Here is a 24,793-nt window from a genome sequence, read left to right as displayed (position 1 = left end):
GATGGGAACATGTACACTACATTTGAGTAGTCTTATATAGGGCTTGTCTTCCTGCAGATGGGCTGAGAGAGCTGCAGACAGTAATAGGAGTATCCCCATTTTGCAGAATGCAAAAAAAAAAAGCATTGCTGGAAACACCACGATGTTAGACCTCAATGTGAATTATGCATCTGCTGTATTTAGATAGAAGCAATTTTGCTGTTGAAATCACAGGTTGGCATTTTTTTCCCATGGGATTCTGTAACTCAAAATTGTGTTGAGATCAAGCATGTAGTGGGGTGGGTTTTTTAGCTGTAAAGGTGAATGTATTCAGATTATTCAAGTGGTGATTTTTTGGATGTACAATTAGTTGACTGAGAGATGTGGTATAAATTTGGTATTGTAATTGCTATGCCTCTGAGATTTCAATTTGCAGAACAGTTTGCATGGCTGCAAGATTAATTGTTGTATGTGCTATGAGCATGCAGCAGAGTTGTGATTTGATCGTGACTGTCTCTCAGTTGGCTGTATGTCCAAAAAGATCAGTTTGTCACAAGTACTGGATGTGAACAGAGCAGTTGATACTCACGATGCTTCAGTTCAGTGGATGCCTGGGTGGCTGCTAAAAAGGGCCAGTGTCTAAAAATCGCACCTGTAAATGCTGTTGGTTACGCAGGATATTCTTTTTCTGTGTTACCCAAATCATGAAAAAGGAGGAGGTTTAAGAGCCATTTTTATTCTCTTTGCATGTTTCATTTTATACTGTTTCCCTCACTTGCAGAGAGGAGAACAGTAATGACGCTCAGCAGTGCTGCTCTAGTGGACTGGGTGCAGAGAAATCCCTGTCTGTACGGAGGAGCAGCCTCCGCGCACCCAGGAGCCGAGCCCTGCCTGCCCGTCCAGCGCCAGCTCTGCCCCCGGGAGCAGGCAGGCAGGCTGGCAGCAGTGACACCGGCAGTGCTGATGCAGCCCCAGGGCAGGGGATGGACTGACTGACTGGCTTTCCTATGTTTTCCGTGATACTCCATTTGGTCCACAGCTGCTGCTGCGTTTGGGTCTCCAGTGTTATCTAGGAACATGTCGATTTAATTATACATAGAACCAGAGAAACTGCGTGTTCTCACTTCAGTGTGCCTTTCAGGTCTCCCTCCCAGGGTCCTAATTTATTTATTTTTGTCTCAGTGTTTATCTCCTCAAAATACCACTGTGCCTTATGTTGGTGATTGAACTGTGGAGATGCTGTAGATGCTGAACTGGTGGCAGCTATGACAGCAGTGAGGAGGGGAGGGCTAGAGGAGATAAAGCCCTCTAAACCCTGTGCCCCATCAGGCCCTACATTATTTCAATTCTTAAAAATGTATTTGAGTACCTCATTCTGCAAATAAAAGCATAAGCACTGACACACCCACACCTGCATGGTGGGGAAGGCAGGTTTCTCCGTGTCGCTATGGCAGGCAGGTTTGGAGGGGCCCAGCTCCTCAGGGGCGAGTCAGGGTGGAAGGATCAAGAAACCTGGGTTTCCATCTCAGCTCTTTTCCTTTCAGTTCTTCCCAAGTCTGCTGCATGGCCTTCAGCAGGTCACTTCAGTTCTGTTAACGTGGCTGGGTGAGCAGATAGGTCCTCACCTTCCTAGTGTTTGTGTCTCAGTATGAACTGGTAGAGCACCGACACCAGCTTGGCTTGGACCTCCAGCTGCCTTAGTGAACACAGGTAACTGGTATTAGAGGGAGCAGACTGCATCCTTAAAGAATAGATCAGGCACAGGACCCTCTCCATTTTTGTCCTGCCATAGCAGTGGGGGGCAAACGAACAAAATCAGCAGGGTAGTGGGTACTGGGGGGCAAGCAGCTGTCTGAGTGGGTACCCTGAAAACTCATTGGAGCACCTTGGCTGGTGTGAGCAAGGCTGACAGTGTGGTTTGATTTCCTTCCTCAGGATGGGAATGGAGTCAGGTTTTGCTACTTTTACAAAGGAGGAGCCATCAAAAGGTGTATCTGCTTTCCCAGCTGCAGCACTGCCAGCTTGGTGAGGGGAGGTAATTCATGCTCTGCCAAGTGGGAGATGCAGCATGACGAGGTTGGAGCTTGGTACATGCAGGGAATGATGATGATCTCAGAGCTGGTGCTGCTTGGTGTGGAGGAAACCCAGTCTCCACTGGCAGCCCACAGGCAGGGTTGTAGGGCTGCCTCGGCTGCCAGAGAGCAGCCAGAAGCTGGTTCCTGTGGCTCCTGGTCCCAGTATTTTGCTCGAGGCACCTTTGCAGCTCCAGTGCTGGTAGGGGGCTGCGAGGTGGAGCTCCCGACTCTGGGATGGCCCGGTGCTGGCTGAGTCTCCTGAGCTAGGGATGGTGCTGCAGGTCCCACACCTCTTGTCATTCAGGCCCTCATCAAAGCAAGGTCTCTGGGCACAATGGTGTGAGTTGTGCCATCTTCTTCCCAGGCCCGGGCTAGACAGGCCAGGGCTGAGGCTGTACGGTCACTTGTGCTTGTCTTCTGTGAAACACGTGTGTCAGGACCCAGAGGGAGGAGAGGCAGCGAGAGCACTGGGCTGCAAGATGAAGGATTTTAATTAAGGCCTCAAGCAAAGAGGCTATACAAGTAAATGGAACAGAAATGTTACAGAATTAACTGATAATAAAGGATAGAGATTTACTTTTCCTTAAAGTAGCGAACATTTATCATACACATTGTAAACACAGCTGGCAGCACTTTGTCTTGGAAACAAGTAGTGAGACTTATCAGGAACCAAAGTGTTACAAAGTAGGTCTGGTTCCCCAGGCAAACTGTGGGAAAACGAGGAGCTGCTTCTGTGGTGCTGAGGTGTGAGGAGCTCAGCTCTTAGCCTGTGAATTCCTGGGGCATCACTGCAGAAGTGCTTCGTCTCTAGCGTAACTCTGCTCCTTCGGAGGCCGGCGGTTAAACTCCCACTGCTCTGCTAGGACTATAGCCAGAAAGGTGCACTGGCAACGCCATGTTCCAAACTGCAATGACAACTAAAGTTTTGCATGACTGTTAGATAACTGGAGTTAATGGGCATGGTGATATAACAGCATCACGTCGGGCTCTTTGAAGGCACTGGTCTGGGTGTTGGAAGCACCAGTGCTGAGCAGACCCGTGAACCCAGCTGTCCTGTGAACAATCTATGCCCCAGAAGGAAATACAGTGATACAAGGACTGTTAATGAGCAGAAATGAAGTAAAAATGTTTCAGGCGCGTGGGAGCCGCAGTGAGGAGTAAACAGTAATATGTGCATTACCCGAAGGCAAGCAGTGGGGCCCTTCTCTTGGAAAGCTCAGAGCTAGCGAAAGCCCTTGAAGTCTTCTGGAAGGACTAACTCTGCTCTGGCCAGAGGAGGATGGGACCAGCTGGTCTTTAACCAACTCTAATTTGTCTCAAGCTGCCAAAGCCTTCCTTACAGATGCACTTCACTGTGAGACTTTACACATGGCTTACCTGCTGCTGAAGCACCTCAGTGTTTTGCAATACCTGTCCTCTCTCTCTTTTCCTTTGACAGGAAGGAAAAATTGCCACTTTATAAATGCACTACCCAGCAGGGCCAAGGGAACAGCCATGCTGGCAGCAAGCCCGAGAAGAGGAGCCAGGCACATCTGAAGGACCAGTCTCTCTCCACGTGATGAGAAGAGAAGAGAGAAGGGCTGGTCTGTGGGGAGAGGCGCAGGAGCACGTCGCGGTCTGGAACGGATGATGTTTCTCTTTTTTCCCCAGACAAGTATTTCTAAGATAACAGATAGTCCAAAGGAGGAAGAGCGAGATGGAAATTAGCTGGAAATTTTACCATTGATTCTTTTTTATTTATAGATGGTAAATCAATTTTAGGGCTTTTTTTTTTTTTTCTTTTTTTTCCCCTTCTTCATCTCTGGGAAAAAAAGAGTGACCCAATAGATTTACAGAAATCATTTGCGGTGGCTGAAAAGCGATTTGTTAAAATGAGAAAGCCTCCCCTTCCTCCACCAGCCTCACTCTCTCTCTCTTTAAAGGGGTAATCCATACAATGAGCTAACGAGGGAGTCCTGGCTCCCTTGCTGCACCATGTGATGTGTCCCCTTTTAGTGTCAGGCTCAGAAGCTCTTATGCCAATTGCATGTGCTAGCCCTGTTAGCTTGCATTAAGAGAGCCTGATAAATAGCTTCTGGGAGTCAGGCAGGCGCTCCTCTGTGTGCCGTTTATCATCTGCTGCATGGTTAGGTTTTTTGCTCTTCTATCAGATCATTCAAGGAAAGGGGTCATATGAGAAATGTTACTGTCAGGCTGCAGGCATGAAACTCACTGCACGACCTGCCTAACAGGCAGGAATCATGGTTTTCCAGCAAAAAATGGTTGGGTTCTAGAAAGACTGGGCTTGCCAACTGATGTATGACTGAGGCAGTGTGAGACGGGGGTAGTGATGAAAGGGATGAACAAACAGTGTTGTGCCACTATTGTAAGAAATCTCAATTAAAACCTCACCACCTTCCCATTACATGAACAGCATGTGAAATCCCTCCTTGAAGCCACCATCACTAGGTCTTGTCTCCTGTGTTGTGCGACTGATTGAAACATCTGCCAGTTATGTGGATGTGAAGCATGAGGCCAGTGGGTCTCAAACTGGTAAAAGAGGGTGAACCTGAGGGGAGTCCAAGTGTCTCCCAGCGGATGGGAAGGGTGAGAAGACCCCCTTGCCAAGCTATCAGAAGCTTTGCAAAACAGCTTCTCTTTACTGTCTTCTGCTAGGTGTTGGGCTGCAACGGTAGCTTGGAGGAGAGAAGGCACCAAGATCCAGTGGATAAGAGAGGGAAAGGAGGAACCAGACTGAGGGTGAAGAAAGACAGGTGAAACAAGACTGAATGAGCTCCTCTTGGTGTGGGGTGGCCCTGAAGGTGTAGTAACCCCAGGCACTCCATTTAGTAGTAGAAGAGCTAGGCTGGTTGCTCCTCTTTTTCCCAGGACTTGAGCACTATGATCTAGGAACGGAGTTAGATTCAGCTGGGTCCTCATGCTGGCCTGTTATGTGAGAAGAATGCATCCTGGGGATAAATTAAAAGGTATGATAAAAACTGAGAACTATAGGCTAAAATTGACCGTCCGGGTAATTTATATTTACTGTCCCTTGTGAAAGTACTCCCTGATTTCCCAGCAATGGAGACCCAGCTGCAAGGCCCAAGCACGACCAACACCGCACCGAGGTGTGATCCTAGGAAGAACTGAAAGCAGCTTGGGTTGCATTCATGCGTCCAGGTAGCTAGTGGGCCCTCACACATGCTCATCTGTCTTTGAGTACAGTTCCCATACCCATATCTCGATGGATAGAAGGGAGTTCTGTGTGAGGTCCCTGAGCTCCATTCCACACGAGTAAACACAAAGCAAGCATGGTCACGGCTGAGGTCTGCATTCTGTGTCTCGGGACCTCACATGCACTTCTGAAGCCCGGTCACAACAAACACCCTGGGAGCCACTGGCACATGGGTTTCCATCCAGTGATCATTACTGCAGCCAGAACGAGTTAGCAGGTACAAGTCAGGACAAAAATTTGGCTTTGCATGCCTCCGAAAAAGGACAAGCTACTCAGGATCTGACAAAACTTGAGCTGATTGTGTCTGTGCATTAGCCACCTGTTAGCTGGGCTTTCGTTAGTTACCTTCTCTCTGATAACGGGAACATGGCTGAAAACAAGAAAGAGCTATCCCACTGGAAGGAAAATGATTTAAAACACCCAGCAAACCTGTTACTGTCAGTATTTCAAGGTGAGGGGGTTAAACTGTGCATGTTTTTAGGGAGAATAAAATGCCTTCATATGATGAATTCCAAAGCATGCAAAAGGCACAGGGCTGGCTCTCTGTCTCCAAAAGCAGAGTAATGAATAGCAGTGACAGTGTGATAATTAAAATGACCTCTTGGAGATATGGATTAGAAGGTATGCAGAGGGGGGATAAGTTCTTCTTTGAATTAATCTAGTGCTAATTTATGACTATCGTTGGGTTTTATAGGGTTTTAGTGGAAGACTTTCAAAGTTGGTTTACTGGGGTGATAATGGTCCTTCTGCATATTCATTGGAAAAACACTTGCAGAATTCCTCATTATTTCTTTTTGAATTATAATATATATATATATATTTATTTAATGAGAGAGTTTCAGGTATTTGCTTAGCTGCTAAAGAGTCTACTCTAGAATTATGAATAAAGTGATAAAAGCAGCTGTGGAATGAGTGTGTTGTTTCATTTTCATTCCTTCCTCCTCACAGGCCCACCAGTCACTTCAAAACCAAGATGCGGACCAGCGGATTCTGGGAAGCCCTTGTGCTGCCCTGTTATCAGTTGTCAGAGGCTCCTGCTATCTGACTTGTAAAAGTCAGTCTTTGAAGTTTACATTTAATAACCAGATCTTCCTGGAAATTGCTGTCTCCACTTCTTACTTGTCTCCTGCTATTTGTATCTTCCCCACAGCCTGCAACTTCCAGGTCTTGGTATAGACCTGACGTAGGCTGCTCGCCTCTGCCAGAGATGCTTCCTTTCTGCTGAGATATCCCAAACTTTTCGTTGGACAGAAAGGACAGATTGGAGACAGTTACCCATATGGGAAATGATGACATCCCATTTGTCAACTCCCATGCTGGTAACCTTCTTCCCATCCTCTCCACCTGCCTAGCAATACTGTAGCATCTGAGCATAAGGTTATCTGCCAAGAGCATCTGCCTTGCTCCTCAGTCGGGCAGCACGCCCGTTCTGGAGCCCACCCTCCCAAACCTTGTTCCAGCACGTCATGTTCAAACTCTTTGCTCTTGTCTTCAATTTCACTCCTCTCTGTTTGTCTCTGGCACCTCCTGGTCCACCCACAGCCGCAGCTGCCCCTACCCATTTTTTCCACTCTAAGATCCCAATCATGTCTCTTCTGAATCCTACAGGCAGAGCGGACTCTATTGTGCTTTCTTCATAGACCCACCTCTGCTTTCGAGGCTCACCAATAAACCATGTTTCTTGAAAGCTTTCCCTGACAGCTGGGGATGGAAGCCTAAGCCTTTCACGGTGGGGCCTTTGCTAGCTTGCATGGCGAGGGCTGGCATGCTGGCGTGGCAGAGTGTGCGTGGTGTGCATGTGCCATTTCACAAATTCTTGGGGAGACTATGATGGGAGCTGAAAATATGAGACCTTTTGCTCCCAGCCTCTAGTTCACTTTCCTCCCACGAGGGCTGAAGTTCTCTTCCACCTGAGCAGGCAGATCCTGCCTAAGAGCCAACTTCTGGCCTGGCATGAGCCTTTTCCTCCTGGAGACGATCTGCATCTCAGACGTAAGTAACGCACGTTGTACACTCAACAGTAACTCTTTACTAGTTGCTTGTGTCGGGTCCAAGGTAAGGTAACACCAGGGATTTTGAAATGTTCAGAGGCCAATATGGGTCCAAAACTGGGTGTTTAATTTGACAGAACGGTGTTTACTCTTAAAAACAACATCACGTGTTTATCTGAGCACAAGTGGAGGGCTCTTCTTGTGGGGAGACCGGAGCCCCATTGCACTGCCCTGCCTGTTTCCACTCTCTGCTAGGGGAGCTGCAGGGCCCTCCCTTGGAGCCGTGGCAACGTATTTAACTCCCTTTGTACAGGACTGGCTGATGAATTTTAAAATGCTGAAATTAACTTCGTTTTCTGTGCATTCTGCTCTCCTGACAAGAAAATCCTGCTACAAGCCCCTGTGCAGGCCGTCTAACTGCGCTGAATTGGACCCTCGCTGTGAGGGGATTATATATTCTGATTGGGGCTGCGTTTGCAATTATTTTCTCTGCCACACCAAAGTCCTTTACTGCAGAGCTGCAAACCAGTTATAGGAACATGAAATGCTTTGACTTCTTCACTAGGGAAACATTAATCCAATCACAGGTTATGTCCATTACAGACTATGGCAATATTGTATACAGGAATTCCCGGGAGAAGGTTCTACAAAAATTGGAATCTCTCTATAACCATGTTATGAGATTTACTGGTGTGGATAAAATGGGCAGAGTTAAAATTACCAGGCTGGCTATCTCTAAAAGACAGGTGAAGTCTGCTGGCTATCATTGCTTCATAATATTACAAATGGAAAAGCCCTGAAGTAATTGAATAACACATCTGCTGAAAAAACCTTGTGAACTGCTATAACCTAAAGATAGACTGCAAGGAAACAACGTAGGTACAGCACCCGGTTAAAAGGAAAAAGATGCTTTCCTTACCTGGCGCAGGAAGATATCACAAATGCAGATACAGATTCTCTCTCTGCCTCCTAGATTATATGTGTGTGTGTGTGTGTGTTTGTGTCTATCTACCTCTTTTCACATAAAAGTAAGTTAAACCAGTTTCCTCAGCAGCCAGAGGCACGGTGCTGGATGGTAACAATTCATAAGCAGAGCTCACTGCATTTCCTTTTGTAATGGAAGTTGCTAAAAATATTTGACACAGCTTGCAAAGGAACTGATTTCTGTCCCCTTAACGTCTCTCTGTCCTTGTGCAGAAAAAGATTTCAAAGCACTTTGCAAGAGTTGATTAAGTTTTTCCCTGTGCTTTAGTATCAGCATTCAGTGGTCCATAGCCATGGTTTAATAGCAGAGAGCAACTTCACTGGGTCGCAGCAAGCCCAGGGCTATGAGGAAGATGAGCACTGATATCGCTGCTGCAGCCACGGCCAGGTGCAGCCTGTCCGCGTCCGTCCGTGCAGCCTGCACGCACCGTTCGGAGGGGGAGGATGGCCGCAGCCTGCTGGCTGCCTCAGTGCCACCCTGTAGGTGCAGCCAGGTTGCCGCCAGGCTCCCCGGGGCCACGCGCTCCGGACCCCACAGAGCTGGCCAGCCGTCGTCTCACCTGCTCTCGGGAGGTAAGTGTGCGATGGACTGGACTTGTGGTGGTGCATGAGGGGATTTGGGATCAGATCAGACACTGTAGATCCTTCCATGGTTGTGCCCGGACATGGAGGAGCACCTCTCATGCCTCACGTTCCTCCCCACCTGGTAGTTCTGAGCAGAGACCCCAGGGCACCTGACATAACAGCACTGCAGCAGCATGGCTGTCCGGGGGTGTCATAGCTGGTCAATGCCGGGAGCTGGGACTGATTTCACGTTTTGTGCACCTCTCCATGGCAGACTAGCACGCGTGGAAGGAAGATAAGCTTTCGAGACAGCGAGTCTGGAGGGGTTTGAATCCTCCTGTGGAAGGAACACAGGGACACAGGGGAAGCTGACAGCACGAGTACTGATGTGCACAGTACATAACAGAACTTTGAAATCAAAGTCCTTTGGATTTGGTTTTTTTTTCATGAAGTTGTTCATTAAAAGTTGTTTATCATTGAAAATGTTATACAGAATACAAAACTGCTGCTTTTCCAGAAAGGCTTGACATTTACTGTCTGGAAGCAGTGGGAACAGAAACCATCCGACTCTAACTTAAGCTGCAGTATCAATAGCCTGGGTATATGAAGGAAGATTTTTTACCAGCTAGTATTTGGAAGAAAAAAGTACCAGAGCAAGTTATGCCACTGGAGACAAAGTCTTTCTCACAGTCATGAGGGAGCCAATATCCTACTGTGATCCCCCGTCACACACATAAAATTATACTGAGTATAAAGAGTCGCCCGCTCATTTTGCACATTTAGGGCTGTTACCCCTGGTACTTTCAGCCAAAGCAGGCTGCACAAATCCTGAGGATTTGTACACATTTCCCTTCGGTGCTAGGTGCAGGTGGGTTTTTTTTGTTTTGCCCTATATGTGTACCACTAAGATTCATGAGGCTTGTTCTGTAGCATTTATGACCCATTTTAAGGCTGGATTAATACATTTTTAGAGGTGTAATTTTTTTAGGTCCGAAGTGTTACCCATGTTGTGTGAGGCAGTTGCAAGATGCCCCTTCACAGAGCTGTGCTGCCAGAAATGCTGAGGCCACTGGTGTTTGCAGTGCTGGATGCAGAGTGCAGTCCCGCAGGGAGGCAGCGTGCTCTTGGCGGGGAAACTGTTTTCTGGCAAATCCACGTTGGACTTCATACTTTTATTTCTTTGTCCCCTAAGGCAGATTTCTTTTCCCCCTCGGTCGGTCGGTTGCAGCCCTGTCACACTCCCAAAGAGTTTGAGCAGCTGATCCTGAGTCATCAAGTGGAAAACACATGGCATGTCCAGGGAGGCTTGACTAAGAGGTAGGAGGAAGAGCAGAGAAAAAAAGATGGAGAAGCACGGTTTAACTTCAGCTCAGGAAACTGGTTAGAGTCTGGAAGTGCCTTTAGCATGGGAGTGGCTCATGCAGAGCTCGTGGTTCAGCAGTGAGGGGTTGGGTGAAACCTTTGGGCCTTTTAGGTGAAGAGCAGTTTTGCTATTCTTCTGAATAAAGCCAGGACTTCACCCTAGAAATCTTGAATGCAGCTCTCAGCTCTTCTATGGACTGGATGTTGCAAGATTTAGGATAAGGTGAGGAGTACTTATTTCTGTGATTCATCTCTACCATGCAAAACCCCTCGATATATTACTGCCTCATACTGATATTGCTTTAGATACCTTTCTTCCGTGTGAGGAAACGCCCATTTCTGACATGGTGGCCCAAGACTCAGGCAGCTGAAGTGAGTTGAAGCAGGACAGGAGAGGGTAGAAGAGCCAGCGAGGGAAGTGAATGCAACTCCACAGCTGAGCCACAGCAGCCAGCTGAGTGATGGCAGTGGGTGCTTGGCTAAATCATCAGAGATGCTCACAAGGCAGTGTTGGTAGAGTAAACTGCAACTAATAATGGCTGTTAAATGCAGACATTTCATACTTCTTAACCCTGAAAAAATGGGGAGAAGTATTTTTGCAAAATACTTCCTTTTCTGTCACACTCACGCTGCATGTTCGGTATATCCTCTTGCCGAACCAAGCTGCTGTTCAGCCATCCTGGAAACTCCGAAACCATTCATCTGAGGATTTTGACTGAAATGGCTGTAAACATCACAGTCCCCAGGTTATTGGTTAGTTCCAAGCCCATAATATGTTGGGGATCTGTGAGATGACAGAGGCTGTGTGCAAAACCACAGGGAGCAGAACCTCAGAAACCCCCATGCCACTTACTATAATCAGTGTAGATGCCACCTTCTGGGGTTAATCTTGTTTGCCCAGGACAACCTCCAGATATCTTTGATGACAAATTAAGATTTCCTAAGCTTCCTTGCTCAACTTCATCAGAATTTCACACTTATTATATCCATGTAGCCCATTATCAAAAAGCTAAGAAGAGTGTGCTTCATTTTTGCATCGTAGATAGGTACAAAGATGGTTAGCTGGAGCAGTTCTGCCATGAATGCTAACTGTCCTGCCTCCTGATACAGTGGAGATGCAAGACATAATAGGGATAGTATGATGGTGCAAAAAAAAATGGTCACAGCCAAGTTCACCTTACAACCTGAGGCATGTGGTATTTGAATGAAACTGTTTCCTGGAACCAATGCCATTTTAAAACAATTTAAGCTATAAATTTCAAATCTCTAAGTGGATAGAGAGCAGCCCGTGTATGGATTGAAAGAAAAAAAAAAAGAAATCTCTAATTTTCATTGATTTAGAAAAATGGTGGCAGTCCGCATAGTGTGAGGCCAGAGGTGGAAACCTAAGCCCTGTTTTGAGCTAGGGTGGCATGCAGCATGAAACGTGCCAGGTTAAAGGGAAGGCATGTTCTGGGAAGGGCATGTTCTGGGAAGGGCATGTATCTGGAAATCATCAAGGGCCATCAGAGCAACTAGTGCTGTCCAGGGTAAATTTTCCTGAATTTGGCTCCTCACCATTTCAGTGTCTAAACGCCTACAGTTTGTATAAAAACGTGTTTGTACTCCAGGCTGTAGGTTCAAAACATTGGACTTGACCATACACACAACTGAGAGGGACAAAGAGATGCATATTGCGGCTTATTTGACATGAGTATATCAGCGCATCTGTGGCCACTGTCCTGCGTGCATGCCTGCGTGATGTGGAGGGGATGCCTGGGGGTAGAAGTAACGCTCAGACGTGTTTTTAATCCCTTACTCTTAAATGCATATAGGCCAAAATCCTTTGTTATTTTGAGTCCTCTGGGCGAACAGCTACAGGCAAGTTAAATACAAACAATAATAATGATCAGAAGCACACGTATCAGCAGTGGTGCAGACTAGCCGTGGGTTTCTGTACTTGAGAAGGAGAAGCACATCCAACATACACAGCCCCTGGCTGCCCCAGAGCATTTTCTTGTGCTGTCGGGAAGATGGGAGTGCTGTGTGTTTCTGGAGAGGGGATTAATCAGCAGAGCTAAACGCCACTAACCCCTTGTTACTGCCTGCCATAAACTTAACCAAACCTAACAGGAAGAAAGAAGAGGTCCCTGGTGTAGCCACAGGCATCAGATGGCGTAACCCACACGGACCACGCACCCAGGCAGGGGCAGGGCTGCTCGCCATGGATCGGGGGCATCCCAACCCTGCCTGGGCCTGTTCTGGCATCAGAAAAGCAGTTCAGTCCCAGAAGAAGCCACGAGGCCAGGCATTCATCAGCACAGCTGCACTGATGCCAGTGCAGGATAGCAGGGAAGACTCTATCCCCGTGTACTTTTAAATCATCAAGCTAATAAGTACCCTGGATGATAAGATGTAATCTTTTAAATACAGTATGGATTTCTTCCCTGAATTATGCATGATAACATCTTTAGGCATGAGCTTTATTTTTTTAACTGAAAGAGCTGTCTTTTGGTGGCGGCGGCAGTGGTAATCACTGTGTTTTACAGTTCGGCAGGCTGGCCCGGCGAAGGCTCCCTATTGCTAGGCAATCTCTGCTAACTTCTGAGGAGTGTTGGGCCCTAGGATGGTGCCAGAGCATGTCCAGGAAATGTGAGGCTGTTAATCCACTGGTTTAACAAGCTGATACTGGTCTCCAAGCAAAAGTAGCCAAATTTTGCATTGAGGGAGATCGCAGGGAAAAGGTAATGCTAGGGTTTCAAAGGTGACCGGACTAATTCAGATCAAATCTAGCCACATGCAGTCCCCATCTGTGGCTTGCTGGCTGCTCCAGGGTGTACAGGGACCACACGTTACACAAGAGAGAATGGGCACACATTAAAACAAATAGATGAAATTCCATCTGAACACAAGAAACCAGTTTTTAACTGTGGAGGTGGTCAAACAGTGAAACAGGGTGCCCAGAGAGGCGTTGGAGTCTTCATCCCTGCAGACATTCAAAATCCAGCTGGCCATAGCCCTGGGCACCCTGCTCTAGCTGACCATGCCCGAGCAGAGGAGATGGACAAGATGATCTCAAGATTCTTTCCAACATCATCCATTCTTTGAGTCTGTTTCCTGTTTCTTTTACCCGTTTCTGACAGTTTTACTGGTCATTTTGCAGCAAGCAGTGTAATAATACCAATATTTAGCTCTTTTGTGGGATTTTTCACTCCTTAATCTGCAATGCCTTTAATGAGGTTTGTAGTTCGTCATCCCTTTTTAACAGTGAGGGGAACTGGGGCAGTCAGAAAACAACTGATTTGCTTAAAGACATCCAGGAAGACAGGGGAAGAGGGACCAAATTTCCTGAATGTCACCGCCTGTTCCTGGACCAGCGCTGCGATGCCTGTGCAGGCAGTATTTTGGAGAGAAGCCTGGTGTACCCAGCACCCAAGTGACAGCAGAGGCTGAAGGCACTGGATGCAGCAGTCTATCCATGGATGCAGCCCTTGGACTGTAAACCACAGCAAAAGAGAAATGCTTCTGTGCTTTGCCAGGGAGACAATGGCACAGGCAGCTCCACTCCGGTGAGCTGAGCTGAACCACAAACAAGCAAGCTGGTGCTTTAACGAAGGCACATTCACAACTGCTGTACACAGTCTTTACCCACCAGTGCTTCAAACTACAGGTCTGGTTTCTGTGCATCACGTTTCGGTTTGTTTTGTTTTTTCCAGTGCTTCTACTGTAGCTCTCAGATTTGGCCACATTGCAAGGCATAACAACACAAACATTCTTTCTTAATAGTACTATTATTACCAATCCTTACAGATTGATGTTTCTAATATCATAAAAATTCCTTAACTGAAGCTCACATTGCTGTGATTTTGCATCTCAATGCATTTTGATCTATTGACAAGTACACCTTGAAAAAAACCAATAATGTTTGGATTTTTCTCATGAATATTGAAAATCAGACAGAAGAGCAGATGTGTGTGCATGTCCACAGATACACAAGCACAGAGCCCTCACTTTTAAGTATTTGCTTAAATCCCAGATCCTGACAAATAGGAATGATCTGCTTTTTACTCTTTGGGTGAGCTGAATAAATACGGGTATTGTGTTTGTATGGAATAGAGGAAGCAGGCAACGGCCATTTATGGATGATTAATCACAGCCATGTATTCTTTATTTCATATTTATGGGTGATACAGTGGGCTGAATTTTAATCAGCTCTCACTATGGTGGGTTTTCATGTTCCTGCTTTCAGCTGTTAACACTTTAGAGATCAGAAAACGAAATGAGTAGAATGGCTATGGATAGGGATCACACTCTGGTTTTAGCAATGACTTTGCTTACTGCCTTCAGAGAAGGAACAAAAGAATGTCTCATGCATGTGGTCTTTGGAAGGTAACTGGGAAATGGATGCAGTTAATGGTAACAGCATATAACAGTCAGTAGAACAGTGAGTTGAGTTCAACTAAAACCAGCTCTGAACCCAGATTTACGGTGTCTCTACCTAAGAGTTATAAAAAACAAGGCAAAACAGGGAACAAAATGCTACCACTGGCATAGAGGGAACATCCTTGTTTGGAGGTGCTTTACAGCCGTTCACACGGGACAGTCATAAGCCAGTGGAAAAGGGTGGCTCCAGGCTCGTGCCCCACTGAGTCAGTGATTCCTCTGACAGCAGGAATGTCTGTCTACAAATGAACGTAGGGATTTAATGTTTTCTGAATTTGTTACTCAGTAGACAAAGCTGGATTTTCTTAATGGTCAGCACTGGGAGCTACCCCTGCCTGGATGGGGAATGCTGCACTCCCTGGCCTCTGACTGGTACAGCTGTAGCTTGAAAGATTGGCAGAGCAAGTGCTGTAAGATTTCAGGTAGAGCTCAAGAAGGCTCATTTAAGGATTATTGCAGGAATGGCTCCTCTGTTCTTCCTTGTTTTTTAACTTAAATATGCAGTACGGCAGAACGCTTTTCAGCAGAGACACAATCTTCATTCCTTTGTTCAAGGAGTGGAGAAAAGAATAATTAACAGAACCCTTACCTCCTCTCCTTGGATGATGCTCAGTTTGACCTTTACAGTACTAAAGTGGTATTAAGATAAGAATCAAGTACTGTATCTTGACCTCAGCCACACCACGGTACATCTGAATTTGGAGTCAGACCGCTAAAGCAATTAGAATTGACTGGGACTAAGACTGGTGCACATGGTATTTGATATTTCTGGCATTTATATTCACAGCAGTCGGTGGGATCCATTGCGTTGCCCCACAAGTGCCCCAAACACGCCTCGTACAATTTGTTTATTACACATTGTATTAATTGCACAGCAGGCGATTAAAATGGAGAGCATTTAAAAAGTCAAATTGGCCTTTTACACCACGTAATTTGGGATGGGGGACAGATTGCTCTGGATGATTTAGATACCTAACTCAATCAATGAGTATGAGACATCAGAATGCCTTTGGAAAAAAAAAAAAACCTGCAGTCCCTAATCTTTAAATTTCATCTTTAATTTTGGAGTGCAATTGGTGCTTAGAAAATATAGCTCAGGGAGGGCAGGGAAAGAAGAGTCCAGTGAGCAAAACTGAAATCTCGTTTAGCCAGGGTCTGTCGTCAGTGAAGAGGAGATGGGAAATTAGCACACAGCTCAGGCTGGCTCGCTCGCAGGAATACATTGACAAAATCACTGCAGGCACATGACGCCATCCAGCCCATAAAAACATACAGTCCTTTAAGATGAGGGCCCTGCGTGACAGATACTTTTCCAGGCATTAAGACTCTGGCAGCCCAACCAAAGTATAACATCAAGAAAGTAAATTTGAAGGAGTTACTTTATTACAGATAACACTGCCTTTTCCAGATAGCCACGCTTCAGTTAAACCCACTGAACCAAACACCACGTTGCAATTCAGTCGGGAAAAGCAGCTTGCCCTAAGATATGATACAGGACAAGAAAAATTAATAATTTTGAGACGTATCATCAAGGAAGAATGTGAGGATTTTTTTTCTTCTTCTCATTGGGACTCTTGAGATTCTCCTCCTGGGCTACTTAAAGCCCAACTTTGTTCATGCTGCTCGGATCCAGTTTTCATACCCTAGCATAAAAACTGACCTCTGAAAAGAAAGCAGCATTACATTCTTCCATACGCAGAGCGCCAAGTGGAGAAAAGCCCCTTCACCGATAGGTGTTACTAAGTGATGGGGAGAATTTAAGCGATTTTGGTGAAATGAGGATTTAGCCCGCAAAGGGGCTCGAGCACTTTAGAGATTTGGAGGCAAAATGACAGAGCTTTGCAGCCTGAGGCTGCAGAAAACCACTGTGAAATTACCTGCTGCCTTCAGGTCATCCTTTGTGTTGGATGTTTCCTCTGGCTTTTCCGGGGCTAGCGAATGATCTGTCTTCAGAGCTGCCACTATTCCAGCACTGAAGATGCGCATAAGTTGTGACAAATAAGACGGGATTTACAGAGGAAGAAGTGCTATGCAAGTCCAGTGATGGAGGTAATAAAGATCTTCTGCCTGGATGCACAAAGGCTTTCAGGGTTTCTCGGGGTCTTACTCGCCAGCACAGTCTGAGAAAAGAATTGCTCACTTGGGCATGTATGTCCGAGTGTCCGTGCAACTGCACACAGGTGTGTGCATGGGCAGTCTGAGGTAAACGAGATTTCTGTCAGTCCTTAAGCACAGATAGGTTGTCCTCTGCTACACCTAGGAAGTGTGAGTAATAATTTAGCTCTTTTACATAACATGCTGTAATGAAGATTATTAAAGCTGCCTTCACAATTTCCAAGCCAAATTCTTCTTTATTTTCTTGGGAATCAAACTTTCAGATCCCACATGTGGCTTTGAAAATCTCAAATTGTAGGTCAGAAAATCCACAGAGATTTGTAACAACTTACTCCTTGCCATAGTTACATGATACGTAACAACATACTCCTTGCTTTGTCCACAGGACGACACTGATGGAGCAGGACTCAAACGATGGCTGCAGGCCAATAACCAACACCTTGTACCTTCCAAACCCTGGGACCACAGCACGATGCACATGGGAACCACAGCAGAGGACCCAGCTGGCAGAATACGCACAGGCCAGTCCCAAGTGCACAAAAGCTTCATCCAGTTGCTTTTGCTACACCGTGGCTTCCAGGGAATACCACTATATTTAATATAGCAGTGATTTGATCTTCAAGGGTTGAACCATGCAAGATACAAAGCAGGCCAGCACAACTCCTCTTCAACACTCAAGCAAATGAATATTAAATTCAGGTGCATATTTGATTGCCCAGCGTGGGGGCAGAGGGCTCAGCACTGGGGGATGCTGGAGACAGCCATTACAGCATCAGCCTGGGTTGTGGGGGTCCTTATACTAATTTCCTTCTCTGATTTCTAAAGTAAATATTTTTTGGTTTTGTTTTTTGTTTCTATCTAGATGAATGTTCAAAGACACCAAAACTAGTGAATAACAAGACTAAAATTTGAGCCACAGTCCAAGCCAACGGTGGATGAAGACATAGTTCAAGACGATAGCATCATTCAATCACCTGTGCCCGCTTCAGCCGAAAAGGAGTCAACGGTTTGTGCCTTCAGTCTGCTGGGTTCTGTCCTCCCTTGGGCCTTCCCCAGTCACGGCAGTAAGTGTGGTCCCCAAACCCCAACAGTTTAGAAGAGAAAGCTATTCCCAGGGTGTCTTTTTGGAAGCAGCCAACTTACAGCTTTAGATTGATGTTCACTTTTATTTTGCGATCATAGCTAATTAAAAGAAATTAATAGAAACATAGCCGGATCCAAAAGTTTATTAGAAAAGAAGCACTGCAGTTGAATTATGCCACTGTGTTGTGTATGACAAAGCCCACTGAAAGCTGAATACTTGATGATCTCTGGAATTTGACTAAGAGCTCTCAGGCCTTTGGGAGAAACTTGACAATTACTGATCTACATATGCTGACAATCTCTACATATCAGGGGCCCCATGAGGGTCCTTAATTGCTCTGTAAACTTCAAACTGGAGTGTTCTTCAGTAGGAAAAAACAAGATGCTGCATTCAAGCTCAAGAAGAGTGGTGGTTGACATGTTTATTAAATACCCCCAGGCCCCAAAGGATTGCAGGGTGGAAGGGTCTCTGGGTAGGGGAAGTTATAAATGCAGCACCAGATTTATTCAAGACAGAACAATTATGTATGAATGCTCAGGTGCAACTATGGCTCAATGGATCCAGGAAAACTTTATGCAAAAGCATTTTCACAATTGCAAACTGCATTTCTATTCTCTCGGTTGCACAGCCCTTTTTGTCACATTTGCTTGAGCTTTATGACAGCACACACAAAATGTCTGCGTTATTTGAATGGAAGCGGGCAATGGATTTTATAAGATGCTGACCTGAGGTTTTTCAAATGCAAAATACGTGACGTTTACCTTACTTTTGCATGATTGTAGGCAATGAGTTTTGTCCATGTACCTGGCAGGGGAGAGACCTTTATCCTCCAAGATATCTTCAACACAGGACCTGAATTTATGCCAGAAATTTTAGTAGGTCTGGCTCAAAATGAAGCTGCATGAAAACTGATCATTTCATGGGAGAACTGAGAGCTTCATATTCTTTCCCTTTAATTTACAGTTTGACACAAGCCAACACACTGATGATTAAGGTTACTCACGTGTTATGGATGGCGCAGAATGTTATTCTGGCTCATTCTCCTGCTGCTGTATTGACTTGATGATGTCAGCTTTGATGTTTACCTTGTATGTTGTCAACACGATCGCCAAGCAAATCCCGATTGCTTCATTCCTCATTCTATTTCTTTGTATTTCAGGAATGTCTACCCGCTGCCATGAGGGTTGACTGCCCTTACTGAACTGGCCACAGCGCACGGAGAGAGAAATAACACTAACCCCTCCAGAAGCCATCTGACACAGCAGCAGCAGACTTGGCGAGGGGTTTTACAAAATGCTTTATCATTTCTGAGGAGCAGAAGGAAGAGACAGAGCTTGGACTGCACCCCGATAGGATGAGCAGCACTCACCATTAGGAGAACACCCTGCCTTGCAATGAAGTTGATCAGGAAATAATTGAAGGGAACAAATCTGGAAACTCCCAGTGCCAGCTTCATTCTGAGCTCCAATGACACAATCCAGACCTTTGAATTTGGGGAAGGAGAGTGCTATCGACACAACACGTTAAACAACCTTAACTCCAGTGAGCAATGGCACCACTATAACACTTGTTTATTAGCAAAATGCATCTGATCTCAAAGGCCTGCATGACAAGTTCATTACAGATCAATTTAATTAGCTGATTTACATTTAATTTACATTTCAATTAATGTCTTTAGCAACAAAACGTTGCCTTAATAGGGTAATTGGCTGTTAGGCAATATGTAAAAGAATAAATAGTCACATTCTGAGGAAGAATTCCTATTTTCAAATTTTTATTACCATAAATAACCTAAATAATTATTGCTCTTAAGGGGCCACGTCCCAGTTCCCTTCTGGGCCTAATTATAAAGACTTAGTACCTCATTAAGCAAAATGGTTTTGGAGTCACAGAAAAGCATTACTCTAATCGTGACTCATTAGTTTCAACAAAAGAGGGGAAAACTGCAAAAGTCGGCACATTTCGCCATATTATTCTTGTGGTTCATAAGCAGCAGCAGCACATTTGAGAAGTGGCTGTTACAGCTGTGTAGGCATTTCTGTCACAAACCCCTGTTTTCAGAGTCGGGGGCGGGGGGGGATGTGTAACTTTGGTCATCAGCAGAGTCACGTCCAAATGCAAAAGCTGGCACGTGCACCCCTGGCACGGAGCAAGCAGCTTGAGCAAACTTTGTTTTTCTGTTCTCTGAGAGCTCATCTTTTCCCCACACGCATGGTGGTTTGGTTTGAGGATGTAATGTAGGTTCCATCTTCCTCTACCATGCCAGGAACGTTGCTTTCATCACCATAATATATCCCGGTGCACAGAAAATGGACATGTCTGTCAGGGTTTGTCCGCATTCTGTGATGCATTATCATATCACAGTGCTCCTTCCTTGTAACTAGAGAGCAAAAATTGACTGCAGGCTTGGGTGTGACCAGACTGCGACTTCAAGGCTTAGCGCTGGATCCAAACCACTGTGGCAATGGGATGTAAAACATGGATCTCATATACTCGGCTGGTTTAAATTTGTCCAAAAAAGCTGTGGAAGGTTTGGCGTGGTGCTGGCAGGTTTTATGCTGCATTAGGCATTGACTCTCTGTGCTACTCTAACACTACGCTGGATGCGGCACTGTCCGCCCTTCGGCAGCCGGTGCCATGCCAACGTTAAAGCATTAAGCTGGTGCACGCCCCGTGCCAGGAGCTCTGGCTGATGTGGTGTCCATGTCTGTGCTTTGCCTGGATGAAGTTTGTTCTGCTGGCAATCCAGTGGTGCAGAGATCCAGAACCGACAACTGGAACTAAGGCATTGATTGCATTTACTTATAATGACGTAATGTAAGGAAACAAAAGGGGAGTGATTTAAGATTTTGTTTAGCAAATAATAAATTCATAATAATCTAGGAATAGATAGAGCTTTGAAAAGGAAAGTGTTTAACTAAGGAGAAAACAACCTTCTCATGTAGTGTTAGTTTCCTCATTAGCCTTTAACGATGATTCATATGTAAAAGAAAGCAAAACTCAAACACCATACTATTCTTTCTTATGTTGCAGATAAAGCCAAAGCTAGAAACAGGGTTTTTTAATGATAGCATTGTGCAGCTTCTAAGAACAGAGAATCAGTGGCATGATTCTTTTTTTTTCTCCTTTCCCCCCTCTTTTTTCATATATCTGTCCCCCCACCCCCAGTGACTAAGTGCTACTGTCCTTGTTTTACAGGTAGTTAAACCGGCAGCATAGAAATGTTAAGTATCTCAGAGCTGTAAGGAGAACCTCTACCCTCACAGTCCAGCCTTCCTGCTCCAATGTCTATGGAAGTCAGTCATGACTTCAGTGGATTTTGGAACTCACCCTCAGCCCCCACACTGTGCCAGATTGTTACCTGGTGTAACTCGCCCAGCTCCAGCGGCAATTTATCTGGACTATGTGACTGGGCAAATTTATTGCCAGAGACTGGGCAAGTTCTAGTTCCTTAGTGCCTAATTTTCCTGTAACAGGATGCTGTATGTATGTACCATTAGGACAGTGAAAAAGAAATCAGATGGCAGTCACTTTCTTCTAATACTAAATGCACCCTTTCACTGGGATAAGGAAAACAGTGCCAGAGAGAGAAAGAGAAGTTTCCACTTCCAAAGAAATGTCTTATTACCTTCAGAAGTTAATTGCTTAGGACTCAGCTGTATCTTCTAGTATTCTGCATTTTATTTTTGCTCTTAGACTTGATGGATCTGGAATTCTATTCCGAGCTGCTAACTCAATTTTTGCTTTTTAAAGCTCATTTAAAACCTTTCCTACTTTCCTGTGTCTCTGATTAACACTAATCCACTCTACCCTTTCTCTTCCTGCAGCTTCTTATACTCGCCCCTTGCTGCAGCCTGTAAGAATTCTAATTGGCGTCTGCTCTTCTTTTTGGGTTTCCATTTTTTTCTTTCTTCCTGCTCCATTTTCTTTCTGTTGCTATCTGGGCTGCTCTATGCCATCCTGTTATACTTTCTAGCCCAGATCTGCCTAGTGCTGTAAAGGATTTGATGATTTTCTTTAGGAAGGACTCTAATAATAGCCACAATCCTGCCCCTTTACAAATCTTCCTTACAATGAAGGGAAAAAAAAGTTTTAAAAAAAAAAAAGTTCTGCCCTCTGGAGTGAATTCCATTCAAAATCAAAAGTTATTGCTAAAAAAAATTTTAAAATCCCTCTCTGTTCCTGATGGATTGGATAAATTTTAAAGGAGCAATGTTGTAATTTATGGGGAATTCGAGCACAGATCTCAGAGCTCCCTATTAGACCGGGTAACTTCAGATATTTTTTAAAGAAATAATTTCAGCTTTCTTCTCCAACAAAAGGCTACAGTTTATAACAGGAGATCAAGCCAGCCAGAAAGTCCTTGAGGTTCTCCGGTGACTTCACTGCTGTCCATCAAATTAACATGGAAGATGATGAAACATTGCTACTTTAATGGGCAGAGGGACAAAACCCCTGACACACTGCAGAGAGGCTTTTGCAAAACAAGCAACTAGATGCCATCTGAGCTGGATGAAGCCAGCAGATGCCAGAGCCCAGGACTATAATGGGATGTGATGGATTTTGAGCTTTAACTGCCATTTCGGGTGGCCTATGCCAAAACTGTGATTTCTCAGCCCCTATTCAGCTGCTGCCTCAGCTTGGCTGCCCCAGAGGTGAAGCTGTTCCCCTTGAAGACCGGTGCCTGACACTGGCTTCCTGGCCCTGCTCACAAGTAGCTCAGTTAGTGCCATTCTCACAGGCTTGGAGCCGTGTCGTGCCTGTGCTCCCAGGGCCTCGGAAGCCAGCGCTCCCTGCCGCCCTCCCGGCACCCTTGGCAGTGCCAGCTGCTGCAACGCACGGGCTCCGGAGCGCATTGTTCAGAGCCCTCTCCTCTGTTCTCCGTTTGGTAAGCAGTACTTTACCATTTACGTTTTAACATGCTTTGCAGAGTCACAACATTTACAGGCAGAACGTACTGTTAGGCATTAGGGTGGCCTCCTGGACATGACGGACCATAAAATACTGTTGTCACTCTTCTTTTTGTTTGACTAAAATACGTTTTGTTTTGACAAAGGAATTTCTTTTATCAGCTCTTCATTCTCCTTTGGTATTGTCAGAAAATGGAGAATTCACTTTCCCTTTGATAGTTTGTTCCAGTGGTTTCTCACTTTCTCTGTTACAATATAATGCCCAGTATCTAATTCACATTTTTCTAGCTTCAGCTTCTAGCAACTGCCTCTTCCTATGCCTTTCCCAATTATGTTAAAGATCCATAGAGTATTCTGCATTTTTCAACACATCCCATCCACTGTAATCAAGCCACAGCTTTTGGCTTTCTGCTCCGGCCGCTGTGCTATTGGCGCTGCAGTGAGAGCCATCACGGCCAGCCTTCCGTGAGCAGCAGAGTTCAGTGCAGAATACAGGTGCCCTTTCACACATTTCTACGCCAGCTGCTCTGAATTACTGCAGGAGCAGAGTCGTCATCTCTGCGGCGGCAGAAGAATGGACAAGAATAGTTGGTAATTTCTGCTTCCTCCATGACCATCGTCTTGAGTTGCTTTGCCAGCCTGACAATGTTCTTTTCTTTGCTTTTTAAATGCAAAGCTGTACATACATAAGGAATAAAAAGCTCTAATTTATTCTGCAAAAGTGTTCATCAAGTGAGAGACAGGACTCTGGGAAAAGATTAAGAGCTTACATTTTTCATTTGACTTATTTCACATGAAATTTCATAGGGGATAAAATGATGGGAGGCAAAGAAGCAATGATATTTCTGTTTTATCTCTGTCTAAGGACCATAAATCTTTCTGAAGTATCATTAATTATAGCAGCGCCATTCACAATGCTATTGTTAAGGGTCTATCAGCAGTCCCATTATAAACCCCTATTTTCCGGGGTTTATAACTTAGAAGAATTTTGTTTCAGGCAAAAACTTTGCTGGGGCAATGTCTCCATCTGAGACAATTTTTAAAATATGCAAAACACAAAAGAAAGTGTTACCTCTTTTGAACTGAGTAAGGAAGAGCCCAGGAACTTTCTAGGGGTACAAAGCTAATGCTGCCTTGGCTGATTGTATCTGTACCATTTGTGAATTCATAAGACTAATTCATAGAAGTTCTCTCTTAGATGAATTTAGATCATTCCTTTACAACGCGAGTTTCCAATTACTACAACTGAATTCAAGATCAGGAATATTCCTCTAGTGGCTGTAATCAAATCAGATTTGATTTCTTCTTCAGCTGCAGCCAGCCAAGGAAGAATTTAGCAGACTTGGAAAACAGCTTACATGTTCAGAAAACTTCAGTGCCTTTAGGTCGCTTGCCTTTTTGTTTTTGTTGTTGTTGTTGTTGCAGGCACGACATACCTCAAGGATCAGTGAAGTTAATGGTATATCCACGAAAGCAAGTATGGATTTCGCAGCAATACAGCAGAACTGCTCTGTCGTGGCTGAGCCATGATGAAACGTTAAAGGGGCACTGAGTTTCTCCAGATGTGTAGTGAAAAATGCTCTTCACTAGGCACTAGTGAGACGGGGAGGGCACGGGGATGAAAGGTCACTGCTTTGCCTGCATAACAACACGACCAGGTGGCCTCTTGCTGTAGCACTTGTAGGTGCATCAAGGAAGCCTACAGCTCTGCCCAGCTGGGTCCTTGCACATAAAGAAAGAGCAAGATGCTCAATAAGACGGGATCGACAAAATCATTGTGGCCTTTTTCTAAAGCAATAGATATTAATGAGTGCTAACTTCTGGGCAACATTTTTTCCTGCTTTAAAGCAGAAAGATTAGATGAAAATGTATTTTGTGAAGAGTGTGCTGACACCCTCAGGTAATCTCCATCCTCCATCCTCATCAATAATCTAACACTCTACCTTCCCCATTACACTACTGTCTGCAGTAATGCAATTCACTTTGGTCCCCTTAGATCCTATTAGAATCTCTCACATTACAAAATTCTTCCAGCTCTGCTCTACAGTGTACTGGGATTGTTTAGTCTTAACTTCTGCTGGCTGTTTTCCTCA

General features: G+C 45.1%; 1 protein-coding gene and 1 long non-coding RNA gene across 3 annotated transcripts in view; both read left to right on the top strand.

Moving 5' to 3' along the window:
- LOC102050576 (BEN domain-containing protein 5) overlaps positions 1–6,161 on the top strand; it is a 965,017-nt gene extending 958,856 nt beyond the window's left edge. For both annotated transcript variants that reach the window (XM_055724205.1, XM_055724204.1), the window contains exon 13: positions 3,493–6,161. In XM_055724205.1, the coding sequence (XP_055580180.1) occupies positions 3,493–3,613 (121 nt within the window). In that variant the 3' untranslated portion in view covers positions 3,614–6,161. The remainder of the gene's footprint in view (positions 1–3,492) is intronic.
- Positions 6,162–17,580: 11,419 nt separating this feature from the next.
- LOC114016165 (uncharacterized) lies at positions 17,581–23,290 on the top strand. Its single transcript, XR_003560481.2, has 3 exons — positions 17,581–17,770; positions 18,950–19,332; positions 20,989–23,290. It is a non-coding gene; the product is annotated as an uncharacterized LOC114016165 (long non-coding RNA).
- Positions 23,291–24,793: the final 1,503 nt, after the last annotated feature.

This window comes from Falco cherrug, chromosome 12, assembly GCF_023634085.1.
Source record: "Falco cherrug isolate bFalChe1 chromosome 12, bFalChe1.pri, whole genome shotgun sequence".
NCBI classification, from domain to species: domain Eukaryota; kingdom Metazoa; phylum Chordata; class Aves; order Falconiformes; family Falconidae; genus Falco; species Falco cherrug.
Note: the sequence above shows the minus strand (reverse complement) of the source record. Positions and strands in the feature narration are given on the sequence as shown.